General features: G+C 47.0%; 1 protein-coding gene across 1 annotated transcript in view; it reads left to right on the plus strand.

Annotated features, from left to right (window-relative positions):
• The window catches only part of LOC146788612 (uncharacterized), a 459,070-nt gene that overhangs the window by 260,600 nt on the left and 177,558 nt on the right, over nucleotides 1–20,912 (plus strand). Inside the window, exon 4 of the mRNA XM_085633182.1 lies at nucleotides 14,628–14,702. Within this exon, the coding sequence (XP_085489308.1) occupies nucleotides 14,628–14,702 (75 nt within the window). The remainder of the gene's footprint in view (nucleotides 1–14,627; nucleotides 14,703–20,912) is intronic.

Consider the following 20,912-nt stretch of genomic DNA (forward strand, 5'->3'; position numbering starts at 1 on the left):
CAAACCTCGTACTGCACTTAGGTTAGGTACACTGCAGACCTTAGGGAATTCTTGCTAGGACCAAGGAAACTGCGTCAAAAACGTTTCATATATGCCGGTATCTACGCTGCTTATAATGAAGCATGGAAGGTCACCCAAGCAGAGACTGCAGAACGAATACGAGAAATTGATTGTATTAATTTAGAGAAATCTCTCTCTGTAGTGGACAGTGGGTTAACGACTCTGTCGTCCAGGATACATTCTTTGGACAGCATTGTCATAGACATCATGGAACAAGACTTGGTCATGTTGCAACATGGTCAGTCACAGCTACGTTCTATCATGCTATTAGGCTGGACGCTTCAAAACCTGTGTTCTGGCTATGTGCCTTGGCGTTTAATCAATACTACGTCACTGTTTGCAGAATTCAACCACACTGATAGACAGATCAAAATGGCACAAAGGGGAGCAGACTATATGGTGCTGAGCATTGAAAAACTGGAGAAATGACCATTCACAGTGGCAGAAAAACCAGCTACTGAGTGGATCATACATGGTAAGAGTACTCTGCCTGTTACGACTTTCCATTTTCAGTATTGCCTAAAAAATATACCAACGGGCAAATATGAAAGGTTGGGTGAAGGATACATCAAGACATTCTGGATTTACCTTACACACATAGATGTTGGAGTGGGAGACGAGAGGTGTTTCTTAGCGGTGAAAAATGTGAACACACACTAAGCTGTTCTCTCCTTTGTCAGGGTATTAACTTACATGGGGCCTGTGACGGTTCCACTACAAACTTATCCTGCCACCTGCACGGTTCACCGGCTGCAGTGATTAATCGAATCTTTGGTCAACTTTCAAATGGGAGTTATATTATGTTGAATGATCACAGCTGCAGTGGCATGTTGCCAGGTATCCCATATCTAGTAACGGTTACATCCAGGGTCACTTGCTGTATGCAAGTCTTGTTCCACAAATAGACATTGTCAGGGAGTCGCCTTTATAGCCTTCACTGAATATCTCTTCTATATGAATTGATACTCTAAGCAGAATGAAAGCCATTCTTTTACAAAAAATTGTGCCTTTGACTTCTGCCAAAGAAACCTATGATCTCCAAGTCGCAAGGACTTCGGCGGAGATACATACCCTTTTGTATACAAACTGCACAGTGCATTTCTCAGAAATGTTAGGTCGTATGTTAAACATGTCTGATACAAGCCGTATTGTACATGTATTTAAGATTGTGTGTGCAGGACTGTCAGCACCTTTTCAAGCAGTCCTCGGAATTTTTCCAAACTTCATCCACTCGTTGCAGGGATACTATTTTTGATCCTACTGCTACGATATGGCAAGCCAAATCACCAGCGACACCCAGTTCACCATGGAAAGAACTCTATTGGAGATGAAGTGTCATGAGCGCATCGTCCAAATTCTGGGTTTACCTCATCTACGAGAATTAAACACCACTTTGTTTCTGTCATTCAGACCAATCTGACAAGATTGAACCTTACCTGTTCTACGCTGCCTGCTATGCGGTGAAGAATGCGTGCTGGACATTTGTCTGACACTTCCATCGGTCATGCTATGTGTTGTCCCCAGCGGCTACCAATCCTGAAGGCGGCATTCATTGAAATCTCACAGATGCAACACGCTACTGCTGAGGTATGAGAGGAAACACCAGGCACGCAGGTAACATCCAATCCGGACATTGCTGATGCTTCCAATGCTGAAGGCGATAGTTCACATCTCTGTGCTGTTGATCTTCTACACGAGGTAGTCCAACTCTCACCCACAACAGTAGACGACTTGTTGTCTACAAGTTTAGAAAATGTTATGTTTTCTCCATCCCCACATACTGACTTTTGATTCAAGCATACAGTGTTCCTGAGGGACTCTGAATTTAGCCTTCATTCTTTTTCAAACATGCTACTGACTTTAGAACCTTTTTGCTATAATACATTTTTTTCTTCCAAATTTGTATTTTTTGCATTTTTTGGCACAGTAATCTGCTTATAGTAGAACTATTCATAGAGAACAGAATTCTTTGATAACACTTTCAGGGACAGTATGCCACATTGTCATGAATAACAATTTGACTTATGTAACCTGATCTGAAATGGTTTTGGCCCTTTTTCTTACGAGCCATTTCATTACATGTATATATTTTGGTTAATTCATTTAGCATTCCAATGCGATCCTATGCTTAGAATGGAACATTGCCTTTAATATGTACAACACTTTATGCATAGCAATGGTTTTGTAATGTATTTTTATAACATATGTTTTAGATACATTGTTAGCTTATTTTAGCAAACCCATGTGATACTCTGTTTTAAGATATGTTTAGAACGTTTAGGATTTAGTAACGTCGTCCATACGAAACTGGAGTGGGTGTTGTGTGCAGATTTAGATTCCGTATATAGGTTTCCCGATTTATGCCCTTATATAGGTAAAATTCACATTGCCCTTATTTGGACATAGAAATCCGGCCCTTATTTAGACATTGTCCGTACAAACCAAATACAGGCATGGCCACCTACATCCGTCCATCCACGTCACAACAAATTCTTGGAAAACCAGACCCTTGAGCCTTTAGGAATTTCCCTCAGCTTGAATATTGATTTCTCCAAGAACTCATTAAGTATGCATGAACATCTATTCCTTAGGGGTTCATTCATGACGTTCCTCTGCCCGACTTTTATGTCAATACTGGCATTCCTAGACACCTTCAAGGTATAAATATATCAGCACTTGCTCTGGCAAATTGTGGTTCCCGGAGGATTCGATCCAACCCAGACTACGCGGTTTGCCATGGCAAGTTTGGAAGGAGATCGAGTTCCAGCCTGATGCACTGACCTATCGCTGCCATACTCCTCGCAGAGAATACATCTCCAGTGCTCTTTGACTTCCCTTGTGGGGGTTAGACTACCGAGTCCAGAAAAGAGATTCCAACCTCTCTCATTCTCAGGTATGGAACTGACTAGAACTTAGAGAAACTTTTGGCAACTCTTTGCTAAACTAAAATATAGCTAGCTATACTTTAGAAACAACACCTACTTTAAACCTCGTCATGCACTTAGGTTAGGTACACTGGGGTAGAACAATTTAGAAGCATCAGATGAGTATCACATTTTAGCATTATGTTATTTATGTATGTATTTTGATTAATATATGTCATGGCTACAAACCATGCTATTGCAGTATTATTTAATCTTACTGCTAACCTCATACATATTGTACTTTGCAGTCTGTCTTACGATTGCAGCAATTCATATCTCTTGCATGAGAAATAAGACTGTTTAATAAATCCTTGTATTGAAACTCCCGTCTCTCTATTTCTGTGCAACTCTGTAGATACGAAGCATGCACGATTGACTGAGTGAAACTGTTATTTATTGTTTCCATGATTCTGAGACTGTTAAGATTCTAAAGGGAAACAAAGTTGTCATGTTTATGCGGTTGTCAGAGACTAATCCCTTCTTGTATATTCAAGAGGTTCCTAGTGACCTCTGAGTTAGCTGGCACACACAAGTAATTAGGTTTAATATACTCAATAGAGACATACTAACCTTAGTCCTATGTCAAATCTATAGTGTATGTTATTCCAATGCGCAGAGCCTATCAGGGATATAGAAACTACACTACAGCACGTATTGATTCCCGTACGAGTCGGTCGTCTGTAGTGTGCTCCGTGCGAGTCGTTTGTATTTGACTAGCATTTCATCGTACTCCGAAGACCGGACAGCGTGCATACGAGTTGTTCGTAAGCCGTTCTTGATACGAGTCAGTCGGATGGGTTTCCGAGCGTGAACGGAATCGGGCCCTTAGTGTTTATTTTTATTTATTTGGAATTAAATAAATATGCTTACTCTTTTTAGTTGATGGAGTGGCCTTGGTAGATGTTGTAGTTTTGTCGATTTTTGTAGAAGCTGAAAGAACATTTGTTAGCAATGTTTTGCTATTTTATAAAGTTTAATACTTTTAAATAATTTACGTTAGTAATTGGTGAAAATATACACTTACTTTGTGTTATACTTTGTTGTTGTGTACGTAAATCATTGTGTTGAATTTTCTAGGGGCAATTTTCGTGATGTTGAATCTGTTATATGTTAAGGAAATTATGTGTTCATATTTTACAAGCTTATTTCATTTATTTAGTTACAAAGTTTTGTGCTTACCTTTATTGCGGGATGTTTGGAATAGTTTTTGGTGTAGAAGTTTTTTGTTTTCTCTTCTCTCTCTCAAAGGTTCACTCTTTCTCTTTAGTCAGCCATTATACAGTAAATTTTATGTTAATTATTTCATTTTTTAATAGTGTTTATTTAATTAGTTAGAGTTTTCTATTGGTTTGTGTTTGTGTGTTTCAAATGTATTAGTCGAGATAGTTTTGTTTGAAGTTTTTTTGCTGTTACCTTTTAATTTATTTAATGTTTATTATGTTTATTTTTTTATTGTTGGTTTGTATTTTGTTAATTTTTGTTATTTAGTTTTATATATAGAGAAATGTGTTTGTTTATTTTAGTTAATTTTTATATAATTTTCATTGTGTATCTTTTGTATATTTATTTATTTTTGCATTTTTTATTTATTTGCTTAAATTATTGTTAATAATTCGCAATTATTATTATTTGTTTTTTTCAAATTATTTGGTAAATGGTATTTTATTTTATTATTGTAAATAGTATTTTTTTATGTTTAAATTTTATTTTTGATATAGTTTATATATATTTTATCCATGTTTGTGTTGTCGATATTGTTGATATCGGTATTTTTGATGTGTTTCATTTTATTTTAATGTTATTGATATTTTTGTGTTCTATATTATTGTTGTCGATATTTTTGTAATTGAGATTTAATTAAACAATATTTTTTTATTGATGTTAGTGTCATTTCTATTTTGTGTATTGTGGGTTGATATTTTTGTTAACGATATTGTTTGCTCGCTAACTTTGTAGTTCTATGTTATCCGAGTCGATGTTGTATCAGTGATCCTACCCAGGGTCTGTAAATGAAATGTCACCAGTGGACCTGCAGCACCGATTGTGCCACCCACTACAGTAGCATCTTAAAACATGTCCCAGGCCTGACATTGCAGCCTGAATCCAGTGTTGCACTGCCATGTCGACTTGGCATTTAAAGCCCCATGTCAAGCCTTAAACTCCCCTTAAATTACTTAGTAGTCACCCGTAAGGTAGGCTCTACATAGCCCAGAGTGCTGTGTAATTGAAAGATAAGACAAGTTCTTTTAAGTTTTACATGTCCTGACAGTTAAAAACTCCTAAATTCCTTTTATAGTACTGCGAGGCCACAGAAAAACATTGGGGATTCTTTATTACATTTCATAAGTATTATTTCCAATTGAGAGGAGGTAGATATATCATGATTGGCATCTGTGAAATGGTATTGATAAACCCTCTTTAATGGAAAAGTCGGACTTGTCATTACAATTTTGAAAATGCCACTTTTAGAAAGTTGATATTTTCCAGCCCTTTTGTGCCTGCAGCCTGCCTTGGCTCACATGACTGGGTGTATGTGAGAGGTTGGCCTGGTATATGCTGTCCACTAATTAAAGTGGGCACTTTCCACTAGTCCAAATGACCCTTATGATGTATGAGGTCAAAGCTATCCTAGTGGTAGCTGTGGAGAGCAGCCTTCAGACTTAATCTTGATGGAATGTAAAGCAGCTTGTTTTACCAGAATATCACCTTTAGTATTAATTAAAGGAAAGGAGAACCACACAGTAGTTATAAAAATATGTATTTATTGGTATAACACTCTCTAGTATCCTCTACACGAGGATACAGCACCAAGCACACAATACTTTAGCACAGAAACAACAGTAAGTAGCAATAATACACAGTGGGCCCAGAGGGGGACCAAACCATATACTAAAATAGTGGTATAAGAACCACAACTTGAGTCAAGACAAAGTCTAGCAGGTGTAGAATCGCTAGGATCCCAAGGACCCACCCCAGGTGAGTACGTAGGGACCACACAGAAGACGGGTGCAGTGTGAATACACGATTGCGTGAGCCGTATAATTCAATGGGAGAGTCGCAGTTGCAGTTTTAAAGTTTTAGGACCCTTCCCAAAGGACTTGGAAGAAACCCTGTATAAGTTAGGAGGTCAGAGAGCCACCCCACCCATGGATACCAAAGTAACCGAGTTACCTATCCCAGGGAAGCCGGGTGCATAGGCCTAAAGTGGCGTCGGAAACCGCCATCAATCTCAATGGGAGTCTTCAATCAACAGTCACTGCATGGAAGAAGAAAAGTGTCCGGTGGAACCCAAGGATGGCTTCTTAATGGAAGGAACATGAAAGCAGAGGGGACAGAGTCTGGGTCACTGAGAGTGACCAGGGGCTCGGTAGATGAATGCCCACCGATGTCAGGTGCTTCAGGTGAGAGGATGGCGACCTTGACTCTTCATCCACAAGGACCAGGAGGTCTCAATGATGACCAGGAGCCTGTTACGAGCTGTCCCACAAAGAATGTTGAGTGCTGAGGGGTCAGTGTTCAGCTGGTGGACCAACAAGCCTTGGCAGCGGCAACCCATGAAGAGAATCAAGTAAGGTCAGAGTTCAGCCCAGCAAGGACCGAGGAACTCACCAATTGAAGGGGAGTCAGGGAAAGCCTGGAGCAACCAGGGAAGCCCTAGAAAAGCCAAGTTGACCCTCACAGGGACCCAAAGGCTAGAGCCACAGGAGTTGCAGGGGGACATCAGGCAGTTTCAAAAGAACAGCAGTTTGCAGGGCACAGAGTGCAAGGAGGCCAGAGTCCTTTGGGGGAAATGTGAGCAGAGGTGGGGGCTATCTACAGCCCAGTGCACGAAGTTGTGGAATGCCAACAAGCAGATGCACTTGCAAATGGACATGGTGCACAGGGGTTCTGGTTATGCAGTCCCCACTAGAAATATTGGCCTCAAACTCAGTGAGAGGGCAGCTCAGCCTCATAGAACATTGGAACTCACCTCCTTTGTTGCTGTCATCTTCAGAGTCCTCAGGAGCAGCAAGCCACTCAGTTGCTGTTACGGTGCCTGCAGTTGCAGGGGGGTGACTCCCCCCAAGGGAGATCCTTTGGTTGTCCATAGTGCACCACAGGTCCTGCAAGGAGCCTGTATGGAGCAAGGGCACCGACTTTGGACACAGAGGGTACAGAGGCTTTGGACGGTGAGGGAGACGGTAAGGGAGACCAAGTTGGCCCAGTCGAGGTCCAGCAAAGTCCAGAGTGTCCAGACGGTCAAAGTAAGTTGTTTCTTCTTAGTAGAATCTTGTCCACAGAAAATCTAAAGAGCTACAGCCAGGTAAGCCCTTTTGTACCCACGGGAGAGGGTTGCACAGATTCAGAGACCCACCCAGAGGACAATGGGGAGGATACTCCCCTGTCCTTTGTCTAGTTTAGCGCCAGAACAGGTGCCAACGGCTCCCAGAACTGGTTTGAACTGGACTATGCACAAGGACACCAAGTGTGCCCCTTGTGCAGACTTTCAGGGAGTTGGATGTGTCCCCACCCAGCCCCAATACACTAAATCCTGTCTGGAAGGCGGTCACACCTCCCTGTGACAGTATGCCTATTGTGCTGCCTTCCCCTGCTCAAGCTCAGCTCAGCAGCAGGAGGTCAGAAATGTGTCTCTGGTCGGCAGCATCCATTTTGTGCTGTCTAGGTCTAGAAGGCTGGCACCGGGTAGACCGGTGACCCCACGAAGCTCGCTTCAGAAGGGTGGAATCATACCTCCCACACCAGTTACTGATGTGGGGGTATGATTCCAAGGTGTTTGATAGCAAACACAACATGTTTTGTTTCAGCTGTTTTCGAGATAGCATTTACCGCGAGGTTATAATGCACCTCTACCTTTATGTCTGGCTGAGTCACAGACCACACACGAGAATGGTCTCTGAAGGCTGCAGAGGGGCCCTGCTCATGCATGGGCACCCTCTCACGTAAAACCCAGCACCTTGCCTTCAGGCTTGTTAAGGCCTGCCATAGGGGTGACTGATAGGTTTTAAGTGTTGTGACATATAGATCTAGTGAACCTATATCTAATTTAAGTGGTACAAGCACAATCTTACAAAGGTTGCAGTAGCAGACCTGGAGTTCCATTTTGCTTGGCCTCTTATGGGTGGTATAATACATGCTTCAGCCCATAAGAGGCCTCTCGGGTACCTATGCCCTGGGTACACGGGTACCATATACTAGGGACTGATAAGGTTACCTCAGTATCCAATCTGGAGTGTACCCAGTACATGACATAGCTAATTTAGGGAGAAAGCATATAGACTGGGTTCCTGATCAGCAGGATCCCAGTCAGACTAGTCAGAAAACAGAGCCACATCAGCAAAACGTAGGGGTAACCATAAGAAGCAGATCCACTTTCCTACAGTGTAACTGACAGACTTTGTGTATTTCTCCCTGACAGTCACACAATAGGGAGATTAAGTGTGCCTCAATGGGCCATCAACTGCCAGGATGGAGGCAGAGATGAGCACAGTCCCACTTACCTACACAAAGGGCCAAACAACCCTGCATGATCACTTCAGCCAGCTTGGAGCCAGTGCAGGGGAGTCAGGTAAATCCATGCACTTGAAAGGACCTTTCCAGAAACTTCTCCCACCTCCCAGAAAAAGGGCACCAGGGTGTAAAAATAGGAACTTCAGACCCACTCTTAAGTTCACTACTCGACCTGCGGAAGGACTCACAGATGACTGCCTATTAATGTCACCTGCTGCGCACTCTGCCAGACTGCCGCTGTACCTGGAAGGACTGCTTTGCTGCCTGGAGTCTGCCATGAACCCTTAGATGCCAGTCCTGCTGTTGAGCCTTGCATCTTCACCTGCACACAGGAATGCCCATTGCCGGTTGGATTGATTTTTGTGGCTTCTCCCGCTATGTTCTTCTCCGCAGATGAGGGTCCTTTGCCAAGGGGTATTAGACCTTGTGGAACTATCTTTGGCTACTGCCCTCTGCCTCGTCCTGCTGGAGTTTTTCGACTTCCATTTAGGCGAATACATCAGAATGTAGAAATCTTCACCCATGGCTTTGATGATCGAAGGCCATCCAACAATGATTCTCAATCTTCGGACATCTGCTGCAGCCGTGCCCTGTTGAATTTGACCTTCTCAGACATTTTTCTTCAAGAATTTTACTAAGTCTGAAGGTAAGTGCTTACTGGGCCAAATCAACTCCTTGTATCCAAAATGTGCTCCCCACAGTCAGCCTTGAACTTCAACTTTGACCTGGTCTCGCTTAACCAGATATCCACAATTGAAGCTTTCATCTTTCAGACGCTAGATTTCACTACACACTTAACAAGCATTTGCAATGCAATAGGTCTCGCATTTATAAGAGTTTGAGCTATTGGCATTGTAAAATTACAATGCCTTTTATTTAGGTTTTGGTTTTGGTTTTAAAACAAATAAAAGGCATTGTCATTTACAATGTCAGTAGCATAAACTCGCATAAAAGCAGTGTGTGGAGTGCAGCAGTGTGCGGCGTGCAGCAGTGTGCGGCATGCAGCAGTGTGAGGCGTGCAGCAGTGTGCGGCATGCAGCAGTGTGCGGCGTGCAGCAGTGTGCGGCGTGCAGCAGTGTGCGGCGTGCAGCAGTGTTTTGTGCAGCAGTGTGAGGCATGCAGCACTGTGGCGTGCAGCAGTGTGGGGCGTACAGCAGTGTGCTGCGTGCCGCAGTGTCGTGCAGCATGCAGCAGTGAGTAATGCAGCAGTGTGCAGCAGTGTGTGGCGTGCAGCAGTGTGCCGGTTGCATCAGTGTGTGCCGTGCAGCAGTGTGTGGCGTGCAGCAATGTTTCGTGTAGCAGTGTGTGGCCTGCAGCAGTGTGTGGTGTGCAGCAGTGTGCGGCATGCAGCAGTGTGCGGCGTGCAGCAGTGTGCGGCGTGCAGCAGTGTGCGGCGTGCAGCAGTGTGTGGCAGTGTGTGGCATGCAGCAGTGTGAGGCGTGCAGCAGTATGTGGCGTGCAGCGGCATGCAGCAGTGTGTGGCGTGCAGCAGTGTGAGGCATGCAGCAGTGTGAGGCGTGCAGCAGTGTGAGGCGTGCAGCAGTGTGAGGCGTGCAGCAGTGTGTGGCGTGCAGCAGTGTGAGGCGTGCAGCAGAGACACGTGGAGGGTGAGGAGAGACACGTGGAGGGTGAGGAGAGACACGTGGAGGGTGAGGAGAGACACGTGTAGGGTGAGGAGAGACACGTGTGGAGGGTGAGGAGATACACATGTGGAGCATGAGGAGGAGACACCTGTGGAGGGTGAGGAGGAGACACATGTGGAGGGTGAGGAGGAGACACATGTGGAGGGTGAGGCGGAGGGTGAGGAGACACGTGTGGAGAGTGAGGAGAGACACGTGTGGAGGGTGAGGAGAGACACATGTGGAGGGTGAGGAGAGACACGTGGAGGGTGAGGAGAGACATGGAGGGTGAGGAGAGACACATGGAGGGTGAGGAGAGACATGTGGAGGGTGAGGAGAGACACGTGGAGGGTGAGGAGAGACACGTGGAGGGTGAGGAGAGACACGGAGGGTGAGGAGAGACACATGTGGAGGGTGAGGTGGAGGGTGAGGAGAGAGACGTGTGGAGGGTGAGGAGAGACGTGTGGAGGGTGAGGAGAGACGTGTGGAGGGTGAGGAGAGACGTGTGGAGGGTGAGGAGAGACACGTGGAGGGTGAGCAGAGACACATGTGGAGGGTGAGCAGAGACACGTGTGGAGGGTGAGCAGAGACACGTGTGGAGGGTGAGGAGAGACACGTGTGGGGGGTGAGGAGAGACACATGTGGAGGGTGAGGAGAGACACGTGTGGAGGGTGAGGAGAGACGTGTGGAGGGTGAGGAGAGACACATGGAGGGTGAGTAGAGACACGTGTGGAGGGTGAGGAGAGACACGTGGAGGGTGAGGAGAGACGTGGAGGGTGAGGAGGGTGATGTGGAGGGTGAGGAGATACACGTGGAGGGTGAGGTGGAGGGTGAGGAGAAACAGAGTTGGAGGGTGAGGAGAGACGAGGTGGAGGGTGAGGAGAGACGGAGGTGGAGGGTGAGGAGAGACGGAGGTGGAGGGTGAGGAGAGATGGAGGTGGAGGGTGAGGAGAGACTGAGGTGGAGGGTGAGGAGAGACCGAGGTGGAGAGTGAGGAGAGACCGAGGTGAAGGGTGAGGAGAGACCGAGGTGGAGGGTAAGGAGAGACCGAGCTGGAGGGTAAGGAGAGACCGAGGTGGTGGGTAAGGAGAGACCGAGTTGGAAGGGAATCAGAAGTGGAGGAGAGAGAGAGGTGGAGGGTGAGGAGAGACAGTGGTGGAGTGGGGGGGAGGGGAGGATATCACTTTTACTTCCTCTCCTAGTGTAAGGTACCGCCCCCACCCCACAGGCCCTGCCGGGGCTGAGAGCAGATCACTGTTCGCATCAGCCATCACCCGAGACCGCTCCGTACTTGTTGGTAAATAGAGGTTCACTATCTGTTGATAATGGGATTCACTTGGGGGGCCGACTTACCTCCTCCACCCCCAGGGCCAACACTGAGAAGGCATCAGAGACCTGGTGCTGCCATGCTGCAGTACTGCGAGCGAGAGAGAGGGATGGGGGGCGGGCAGAGGAAGAGGAGTGGGGTTAGAGAAGGGACAGGTGGGGAGAGAAAGAGGAGAGAAGGGACAGAGACAGAGAAGGAGCAAAAAAAGAATTAGAGAGAGTAAAGAGGAGAGTCGGGGAAAATGAAAACATTAAAAGAGAACATGTAGCAAAGAGGTGGAGAGAGAAGATGGGAGAGAGTAAGGACGCAGCCAAGAGATAGGGCAGAGACAAAAAGAATCAAAACAATACAAAAGTATTTTCCAAACTCGTAAATAACCACGGGCCAAACAACTGATCTGCAATGAAGCATCCGAATCCGGTATATCATGACGTTAACCATGCAATAAAAAATAAATAAAAAAACACCAAAAAACACGTATACACCATGTTGACCCTTTTCCATGCAACGTATTCTAAAAAGCCATTTTCATTCATACATTCACAGCAAACCTGTTCACAAGAGTGCCAGAAAATGTGGTATTAGTGTTACATTTTTGTTTACATCCATACCCGCTCACTTATGCAATTAAAGGATTCATGACCACACGGTTAAACAAAACGTACTGATTGGCCTTGCCGTGAAGGAGAAACACGTGTTGACACACACTCCCGATCTGTGAAACGTTCACCCCACTTTCTCGAAATTGAAACCAGTGCATGTGTCCGACGAACTTCTTGCCGCTTATCTGAATGCACCAGTGGCAGAAGATAGTCACCATCTTGCAACAACACAATTAAAGGGAGGCATGTCTGTCTCTCCCCACCGCCACGTGTCTCTGAGTCTTACTGTCTCATGCGAGATCTCCCTCTAGGAGACAGCTGACACCGACTCTTCCCCTGAGACAGTACGAGAGATGCGTGTGTGTGCATAGTGTGTGTGTCTATATGTATATATCTGTGTGTGTATGCATGTGTGTGTGTTTGTATGTGTATATGTTTGTGTATGCATGTGTGTGTTGGTGTGCAAGTATGGGTGTGTCATTGTGTTCATTTGTCTTCATGGATGTGTACACATATGTTTGTGTGTATACCTATGTCTGTGTATGCATGTTTGTGTGTATGTATATGTGTTTGAGTACGTTGGTGTGCGTGCTTGTTTATATGTGTATGTGGGGTTGGTGTGCATGTATATGCATATGTTTATGCATGTCTGTGTGTGTTTGTATATGTTCATATGTGTGTGTAAATGCATGTGTGTGTTTGTATGTGTGCATAGTTGTGTATGCATGGGATCAGAGGGAAGAGTGCACTTGAGGGCAAAGAGGAAAACATACAGGGAAGAGTATGTGAGGGCAGAGAGCAAAATACAGAGGGAAAAGCACGTGAGGGCAGAGGGCAGAGAGAAAAATACAGAGGGAAGAGTCCATGTGAGGGAGGAGAGAAAAATAGAGAGGGAAGAGCTCATGTGAGAGCAAAGCGAAAAATACAGAGGGTAGGGCGCATGTTAGACCGGAGATAAAAACATAGAGGGAAGAGAGCATGTGAGAGCAGAGAGAAAAATATAGAGAGAAGAACACATGCAAGGGCAGAGAAAAAAATACAGAGCGAAGAGCACATGTGAGAGCATAGAGAAAAAATGCAGAGGGAAGAGTACATGTGAGGGAAGAGAGACAAATACAGAGGGAATAGCATGTGTGAGGAAAGAGAGAAAAATGGAGAGGGAAAAGCACATGTGAGGGCAGAGTGAAAAACATAGAGGGAAGAGCATATGTGAGGACAAAGAGAACAAGTACAGGCTATGCCAAGCGGAAGTGATCGCGTTTGCGATCAAACATCAAAGCGGCGAAAGTGAAAGATATCGAGCAGAGCATCAAAGGGCTGGGTGAGAAGGGAGGGGGGAATGCAAGGGTCAAAGCGGCTAAAGTGAAAGTAATCGAGCAGAGCATCAAAGGGGTGGGTGAGAAGGGAGGGGGGAATGCAAGGAGCAGAGGAGCAGCTGGGCACGTGCACGCCATCGTGCACTCAAGCCCTAGGCCAGCAAAACCATGTGGGTAGCACTTTTGAAAGCCCACTTACAAAATGTCTCAAAGAGACAGCTTTCGCTGTCTCAGCGAGACCTAAAAATTGATAACTTCAGTTCAACTATTTGGATTTTTGTTGTTTAGGTGTCAGACAAGTTATTAACTATTACTCTATTTTCTACATTGGTTTGGGTTTTTTCCCATGTTATATTTTCATTTTATACTGTTTGTGTCCTGCATAAATACTCCATACATTGCCTGTAAATTTTGACTGCTTTTTGTGCCAAGCAACCCAGAGTTAAGCACAGGTTAATTTAGTGACTTTTTGTGGTTCACCCTACAAAGGATTGTGCCTGGTGCTTGAGCAGGGCTCACATCCCAGTAAAACCCACAACCCAATTTCTCACATCGACACATAAGTTACCTGCCTTTACTGCCTAATTTATGTAACTTGGCCTCATAAATCTAATTGCCCTGACAATGGTAAAGCTGTGTAGTGTTATTTGCGGTTGTGACACTATAATGATGAATCTCGTACTTCAGAGGGTACCATGAAATAATTCCCATGTTTCACTGTTACCTTGGAAATATTGCTTTTTTATATCACTGTATTGTGTGAAGTAAAAGCATCCACACATGCACTATGCTTTTCAGCTGTTCTAAGAACTAAAGAACAATTTCCTTTAACAACAATACAATTTCAGAATTAGTAATCTTTCACACCGTAATATTGGCAAAAATAGTAAGTCCAAAGTAGGCGGTATTGGTAACAAATTCCATTTTCCTCTAGTACATTACAATTGGTCTTTACTTTTGGTTCTTCTTTGCCAATCACTTGTGTTGATCCCTGCTCCAATGCAAGCTGGCACACAGAGTTCAGTGCTTAACAAAGGGCCCTGCAGCTTTTGCCTCATCCTGGCAGAGGCCAGAGTTTATGTCAAAAATATAGTCAGTGCCAGAGATAATTGCAGCAGTGCAGGTGACAAGCAGGGCACGACTAATCAATGCAACCTTTGTAGATGGCATGAAATGAACCTTAGAGTTGCAGGTGTTTGGGGAGCTGTCTCTGCCCCACAATTGAGACCTAGTGTGCGCACACTAATCTTGTGTCTTCCTTTTATTTTCAGTACCCTGTGCAGTTCCATCAGATAACGAATTGCAAATGAATTGCACCATCCTGATCCCAAGGGGTACCACTACAAGTAAGGTTCACAAATTACTTGCAGCTCCAATTCTGGGTTGGTAAGTGAAGCAGCTTGAATGCAGATACTGGACCTTCTTTTTTTTATTGAAAGCTGAGTCCAAGTAGGCTGGACATTTCTAGGAGGTGGTTGAGTTCTTACAAGCACTTGTGAGGCTTCTGTTGATCTGGGCAGAAGTAGCCAGAGTGACGTCAATGATGACATAAATGGGCAGGGCTGCTATATCCAATTTCACCAATGATGTCATTGGATGTGTCATGATTGCACACATGTGAGCAGTTCAGTGAGGGAGGCATGGCCTTAATTGGTGAATGTAAGTAATTCTTAGGTGTGACACCATCACTGTAGCATTTCTTCGGCCATAGCTTTTGAGGGGACTTGCAAATTAATATACGCAAAATATGGGCATGTATTTAATATATCGTGACTCTGAATGTGATTAACATTTGGGTACAGTTGAAATTGTGTTTTGGGTTTGTTTATGACTTTGGCATAGTTTAACAAACCTCTACGAGACCGTTAAATATAAATGCATAAGTAAAGGTATGATTTCAGGTTTGGCAGATACAATTGCAGTGAGTACTCTGTCCTCCAAACTGACGGTCTGCCCGCTCCACAGAGATGGATGGGTGAGCCATCACCTGTGTGACAGTGGTTCCCTGGCTGCCTCAGCCAGCAGAAACCCTACACTGGCTGCCCTTAAGGAGTTGTGGCCATTGGTGCAAGTACATGAGACCATCCACCCTAACCAGAGCAGAAGCTCTGATCTGTTGTTTTTTTATGTCCGGGGCCACCAGGGAAAGCCAGGTAGCCCAAATAGAAAAAAAGGAAAAATTACTCCCACACTCTGGGAGAAAATACCAAGAGTGTCAGGGCCATAAGTGGCAGTTACTTAGCAAACGTTCAGTGCCTTTAGAGGAAGAATGTGTCTGTGGGATTGCCAGTGTAGTGCCGGGAGAGGGGGCATTATCTGATGTCTTCTGCACTGCTGCAGTTGGTGGGCAGGTGCCGGGCAATGCACTGCCCAGCAGCAAATCTCACAAGCCTGCTGTCTCCTTGCCCACAATTATCAGATCCAGATAATTCTGAGCTTGGACCAACTTCTAAAGGGAATTTGGGTTATTTCACCCTCAGTTAACACTTAGGGACCAATTTCGTTGCGGTCGGAAATGGCTCCGACCCTTGGTTGGAGCCGTTCCGACTGTATCGAAATGTCGGGTTTGGATTCCTTTCTGACAGACCGATTATGATGTAGTCGGTCAGAAAGGAATCTAAACAGGATTTCCGAATGGCTTCTGACATACTCGGAGAGTCCGCCTGCCATTCGGAAAGCCTCCAGATATCCCTCAGGTGGGTATTATTGCCTGAGGGATTACAATGGCTGATTCCCACAACCTTTCAGAAAGGCTGTGGGAATCCCACTTTGGGGGCCCCCAGCAGGGCCCCCATGGGTGGAAAGCCGCTGGATGGCGGTCTAGGGGGCATATATGGTGACGCTAGGTTGATCCCTGCACCCGGTGGGAGGCACCTTGAGGTGCCTGCCATGCGGTACAGGCATGAACTGCACATCAGCTATTTACCATGAAAGCATGCATTCCATTTGTAATGCATGCTCCCATGATAAAGAATAGGAGTGGGTTGGGGCCGACAACAGGAGGTCATTCGGTCCCAGTTCCTAAACGATGTCGGACGGACTCAGGTTCATACAACATCGTAATTGGGGCCTTAGGGTGAAATAACCAAACTCATAATGTTGGCTGAACTGTGGCCAGCTTCATCATCATATCCTCCCATCTGGTACTAGGGAGGATCTTTTTTTGTGTTGTCTTGCATTTGTATGATACACTAGTGCCACAAGCATGCAGAGTTTACAGGCAGACCTGTATGCGTGGTTAGAGAGGTGTATGTTTGTACAATAACATGAGTAGTGATGAGTGCAGTGATCTACGTGTCACTCCTACATTGCCCATATACCATCTACCAACATGAGATGCCCAAGAAAACAGGTCAAAGCCAGTCTTTGACTATCTCTTTATCTCTCTATCTCACTCAGAGCCTTGATTAATCATGTTGAACATTTAATAACACCTGCCCAAGTCAGCCTGCTCAGGCTTCGAAACAGTTTGGTGCACTAACATTGCAAAATTGAACACTTTCCAGTGCTTTTTAGTAAGTAGGAGGGGTGTGGGCCTTTCGTCAGATAATGCGACCACATCTCCATTTGAAATCTGAGGTCAGAATCCTGCACAGTCTTCTAAGTTCCCATTTTCAGAAATACTAAGGACCTTAGCATTAGGTGGCAAAACTTCAAAATGTGGTTGATGCCCCATTCACTGTGTTATGCAGGGTGTTGACTGTAATGCGCTTGTAATATGGTGAACGGAATATCTGCCATGCTTAGGCAGAGGACAAAGGAAGCATGCAGGCCACAAGTATAACTTCTGTGAGTTGTGGTGATCTGTGGATCACTTCTTCCTTGATCATCTGCCTTTTACCACAACAAGATCCCTATAAAAATCAAGCCAGTAACTTGGATTGCTGATCAATACTGTGTGAATGCCATCTGAACCTTTACTAACTAATCTCTATGCCAGGAAGACTTGTCTTTCATACACCCTTAGCACACTCACTGTGCTAAATTCAATCAATCAATCAATACATTTGTAGAGCGCACAACTCACCCATGAGGGTCTCAAGGCGCTGGCGGGGGGCAGGGGTGCTGCTACTGCTCGAACAGCCAGGTCTTGAGGAGTCTCCTGAAGGCCAGCAGTTCCTGGGTCTGTCGTAGGTGGATGGAGAGGGTGTTCCAGGTTTTTGCTGCGAGGTGGGAGAACGATCTGCCGCCGGCGAATGCTCGACGGATGCGGGGGATGGTGGCGAGGGCGTGGTCAGCGGAGTGAAGCTGGCGGTTCGGGGTGTAGAAAGTGAGTCGTTCGTTGAGGTATGCTGGTCCGGTGTTGTGGAGAGCTTTGTGAGCGTGGGTGAGGAGCTTGAAGGTGATCCTCTTGTTGATGGGGAGCCAGTGTAGGTCTTTCAGGTGGGCTGTGATGTGGCTGTGGCAGGGGATGTCGAGGATGAGGCGTGCAGCGGCATTCTGTATGCGTTGTAGTCATTTCTGGAGTTTGGCTGATGTTCCTGCATAGAGAGCGTTGCCGTAGTCCAGTCTGCTGGTGACAAGGGCCTGGGTGAATGTCCTTCTGGTACCGGTTGGGATCCATCTTTAGATCTTGCGGAGCATGTGGAGGGTGTTGAAGCAGGAGGAGGAGACTGCGTTCACTTGCTGGGTCATTGACAATCCGGAGTCCAGGATGACTTCCAGGTTGCGTGCGTGGATAGTGGACGTCGGTGCAGCTCCCAGTGCGACTGGCCACCATATGTCGTCCCAGGCGGAGGGGGTGGATCCAATGATGAGGATCTCCTTCTTGTCCGAGTGCAGTTTCAGGTGGCTGAACATCATCCATTAGCTGATGGCCTTCATTCCTTTGTGGAGGTCGGATTTGGTGGTGGTGGGGGCCTTGGTGAGGGAGAGGATCAGCTGGGTGTTGTCGGCGTATGAGACGATGTTGAGGTTGTGCGATCTGGCGATGTTGGCGAGCGGTGCCATGTAAATGTTGAAGAGTGTTGGGCTGAGGGACGATTCTTGGGGTACACCGCAGATGATCTTGGTGTCTTTAGAGTGGAATGGGGAGGCGGACACTCTGGGTTCTGCCGGTGAGGAAGGAGGTGGTCCAGTCCAGTGCTCTGTCACAGATCCCTGCATTGTGGAGGCGTGTTCGGAGTGTGTGGTGACAGAAGGTGTCGAAGGCGGCTGAGAGGTCCAGGCAGATGAGGGCCGCAGTTTCTCTATTGTCCATAATTGCCCTGATGTCGTCAGTTGTGGCGATGAGGGCTGTTTCGGTGCTGTGGTTGCTGCGGAAGCCGGATTGGGACAGGTCCAGGATGTTGTTCTTCTCGAGGAAGGAGGTCAGTTGCCTGTTGACAATCTTCTAGAAGACTTTCGCCGGGAACGGGATGAGGGAGACGGGCCAGAAGTTCTTGAGGTCCTTGGGGTCAGCTTTGCGTTTCTTGAGTAGGGCGTTGATCTCGGCGTGCTTCCAGCTCTCCAGGAAGGTGGCGGTCTCGAAGGAGCTGTTGATGATTTTGCGGAGATGGGTGCGATGGTGGAGTTTGCTTTGTTGAAGCTGTGGTGCGGGCAGGGGTCGGATGGTGAACCGGAGTGGATGGTGTTCATGATTTTGATGGTGTCTTTGTCGTTGACGTGGGTCCAGGAAAGCAGGGGGTTGATGTTGATGTGGCAGGGGGGTGGTGAGTCTGAGGTGTCTGTGTCTGTCGGGGGGCCTGGTTGCTGAAGCTGTCGTGGATGTCTGCTATCTTGCGGTGGAAAAAGGTGGCTAGGGAGTCGCAGAGGTCTTGTGATGGCAGGATGTCGTTGGAGTTGGAGCTGGGGTTGGAGAGTTCCTTTACGATGTTGAAGAGCTCTTTGTTGTTGTGTGCGTTTTCTTCAATGCGCTCTTTGAAGGCTGTCCTTTTGGTGGTACGGATGAGTTGATGGTGTCTGTGGATGGCGCTCTTGTAGGCTGTGTTGCTATCTGGTGTCTGTTCATGGTGCCACTTCTTCTCAAACCTATGGCAGGCCTGCTGGAGGTCAGCGGTGAACCAGAAGGCTTTTCAGTCGGTGCGTCTGTTCGAGGGTTTCTTGATCGGGGCGAGAGTGCTGGCGCAGTCATTGATCCATTGCCTGTCGGTAGTGTCCGTTGGTGGGTTTCGGGCGAGGGTGGTGACTAGCTGGTCTTCGGTGACTTTGCTCCAGCTGCGGTGGGGGGTCCGTTGTGTGCAGTGGTGCATGGTGGTCTTCTCGAAGGTGAAGTGGACGCAACGGTGGTCGGTCCAGAGGAGTTCAGTGGTGTGGCTGAAGGTGATGTGGTTGCTGGTTGAGAAGATGGGGTCGAGCGTGTGTACGGTGGAGTGGGTGGGAGTCTTGATGAGCTGTTTGAGTCTGAGGTTGGCAAGGTTGTCGAGCAGGGTGGTAGAGTTGTTGTCATTGGTTTTCTAGAGGTGGAAGCTCAGGTCTCCAAGGAGGATGTAGTCCGTGGACGCAAGGGCGTGCGTGCTGACGAAGTTGGCGATGGAGTTGCTGAACTGCGGCCGGGGACCGAGTGGTCTGTAGATGAGGGTTCTTCTGAGGGTGGTGTAGGGGTCGGTGTGGATCTGGAAGTGCAGGTGTTCGACGGTGATAAGAGTGTCGTCGGTGTTGGTCGAGATTCTGAGGGTGTTTCTGTGGACGATTGCGATTCCTCCTCCTGTTCCGTTGGTGCGGTCCCTGTGGGTGATCTTGTAGCCGTCAGGGATGGCTATGGCGATGTCGGGTGCCGAGGAGTGGTTCATCCAGGTCTCCGTCAGGAAGGCGACGTCTGGGTAAGTGGAGTCGAGTAGGTCCCAGAGTTCAATGGCGTGTTTGCAGGCAGAGCGGGTGTTGAGTAGAAGGCATCGGAGGCTGTTGTGTCCTACCCCGGTAGGCTTGGGGGTGGTTTGGAGGCTGGTGTAGTGGCAGTTCCGGCAGGAGAAGGGTCCATGGGTCCACTTCAGGCTGGCCTGGAAGCAGATGTGCGATCGGCCGGCGTTGAGTGCATGTAGGCTGCTGGCGTCGTAGCGGCATCGGGTGTCATGGTGGGGGCCAGGGGGTGTGGCTCTGGGCGCGGTCCAGGCGTGGACGTGCGCAGATGGGCTTTCCTTAGGCACGCCTTCAGCACTCCACCGGCGCGCTCGCTGCATGTGGCCGCCATTAAAAGGGGAGGTGGGAAGGAGGAGCAGCTGGGAGGCGGGAGGACAAACGGGCAAGCAGGGGGGCGGGGGCGCAGCAGCAGGAAAAACGGGGGAACAAAAAAACACACAGGGGCACAGAAAGCAAAAGGGCACCAGCGGGGGAAAAGGCGAAGGGGCACAGAAGGCAAAGGCAAGAGGGATACAGAGACCATAAGGGGGCAAAAACAGGAGACAACCAATATCAACGAAACAAAATAAAGTGAAGAGCACAAATGAGGCAGAGGGGCCTAGAACCTGCGGTGGTGGCAGTGAGCAGAGGACACGGGCACACAAGGTGGTGCTGTGTGGAGTGGGGGAGCGACCTTCCTGAAATCAACATATTCCACTAGGTAGTAGGTTGGGGGAAGGCAAAGATGGATTTGTGATCCATTCCTCAGACAGTGTGAG

This window comes from Triturus cristatus, chromosome 11, assembly GCF_964204655.1.
Source record: "Triturus cristatus chromosome 11, aTriCri1.1, whole genome shotgun sequence".
Classification (NCBI taxonomy): domain Eukaryota; kingdom Metazoa; phylum Chordata; class Amphibia; order Caudata; family Salamandridae; genus Triturus; species Triturus cristatus.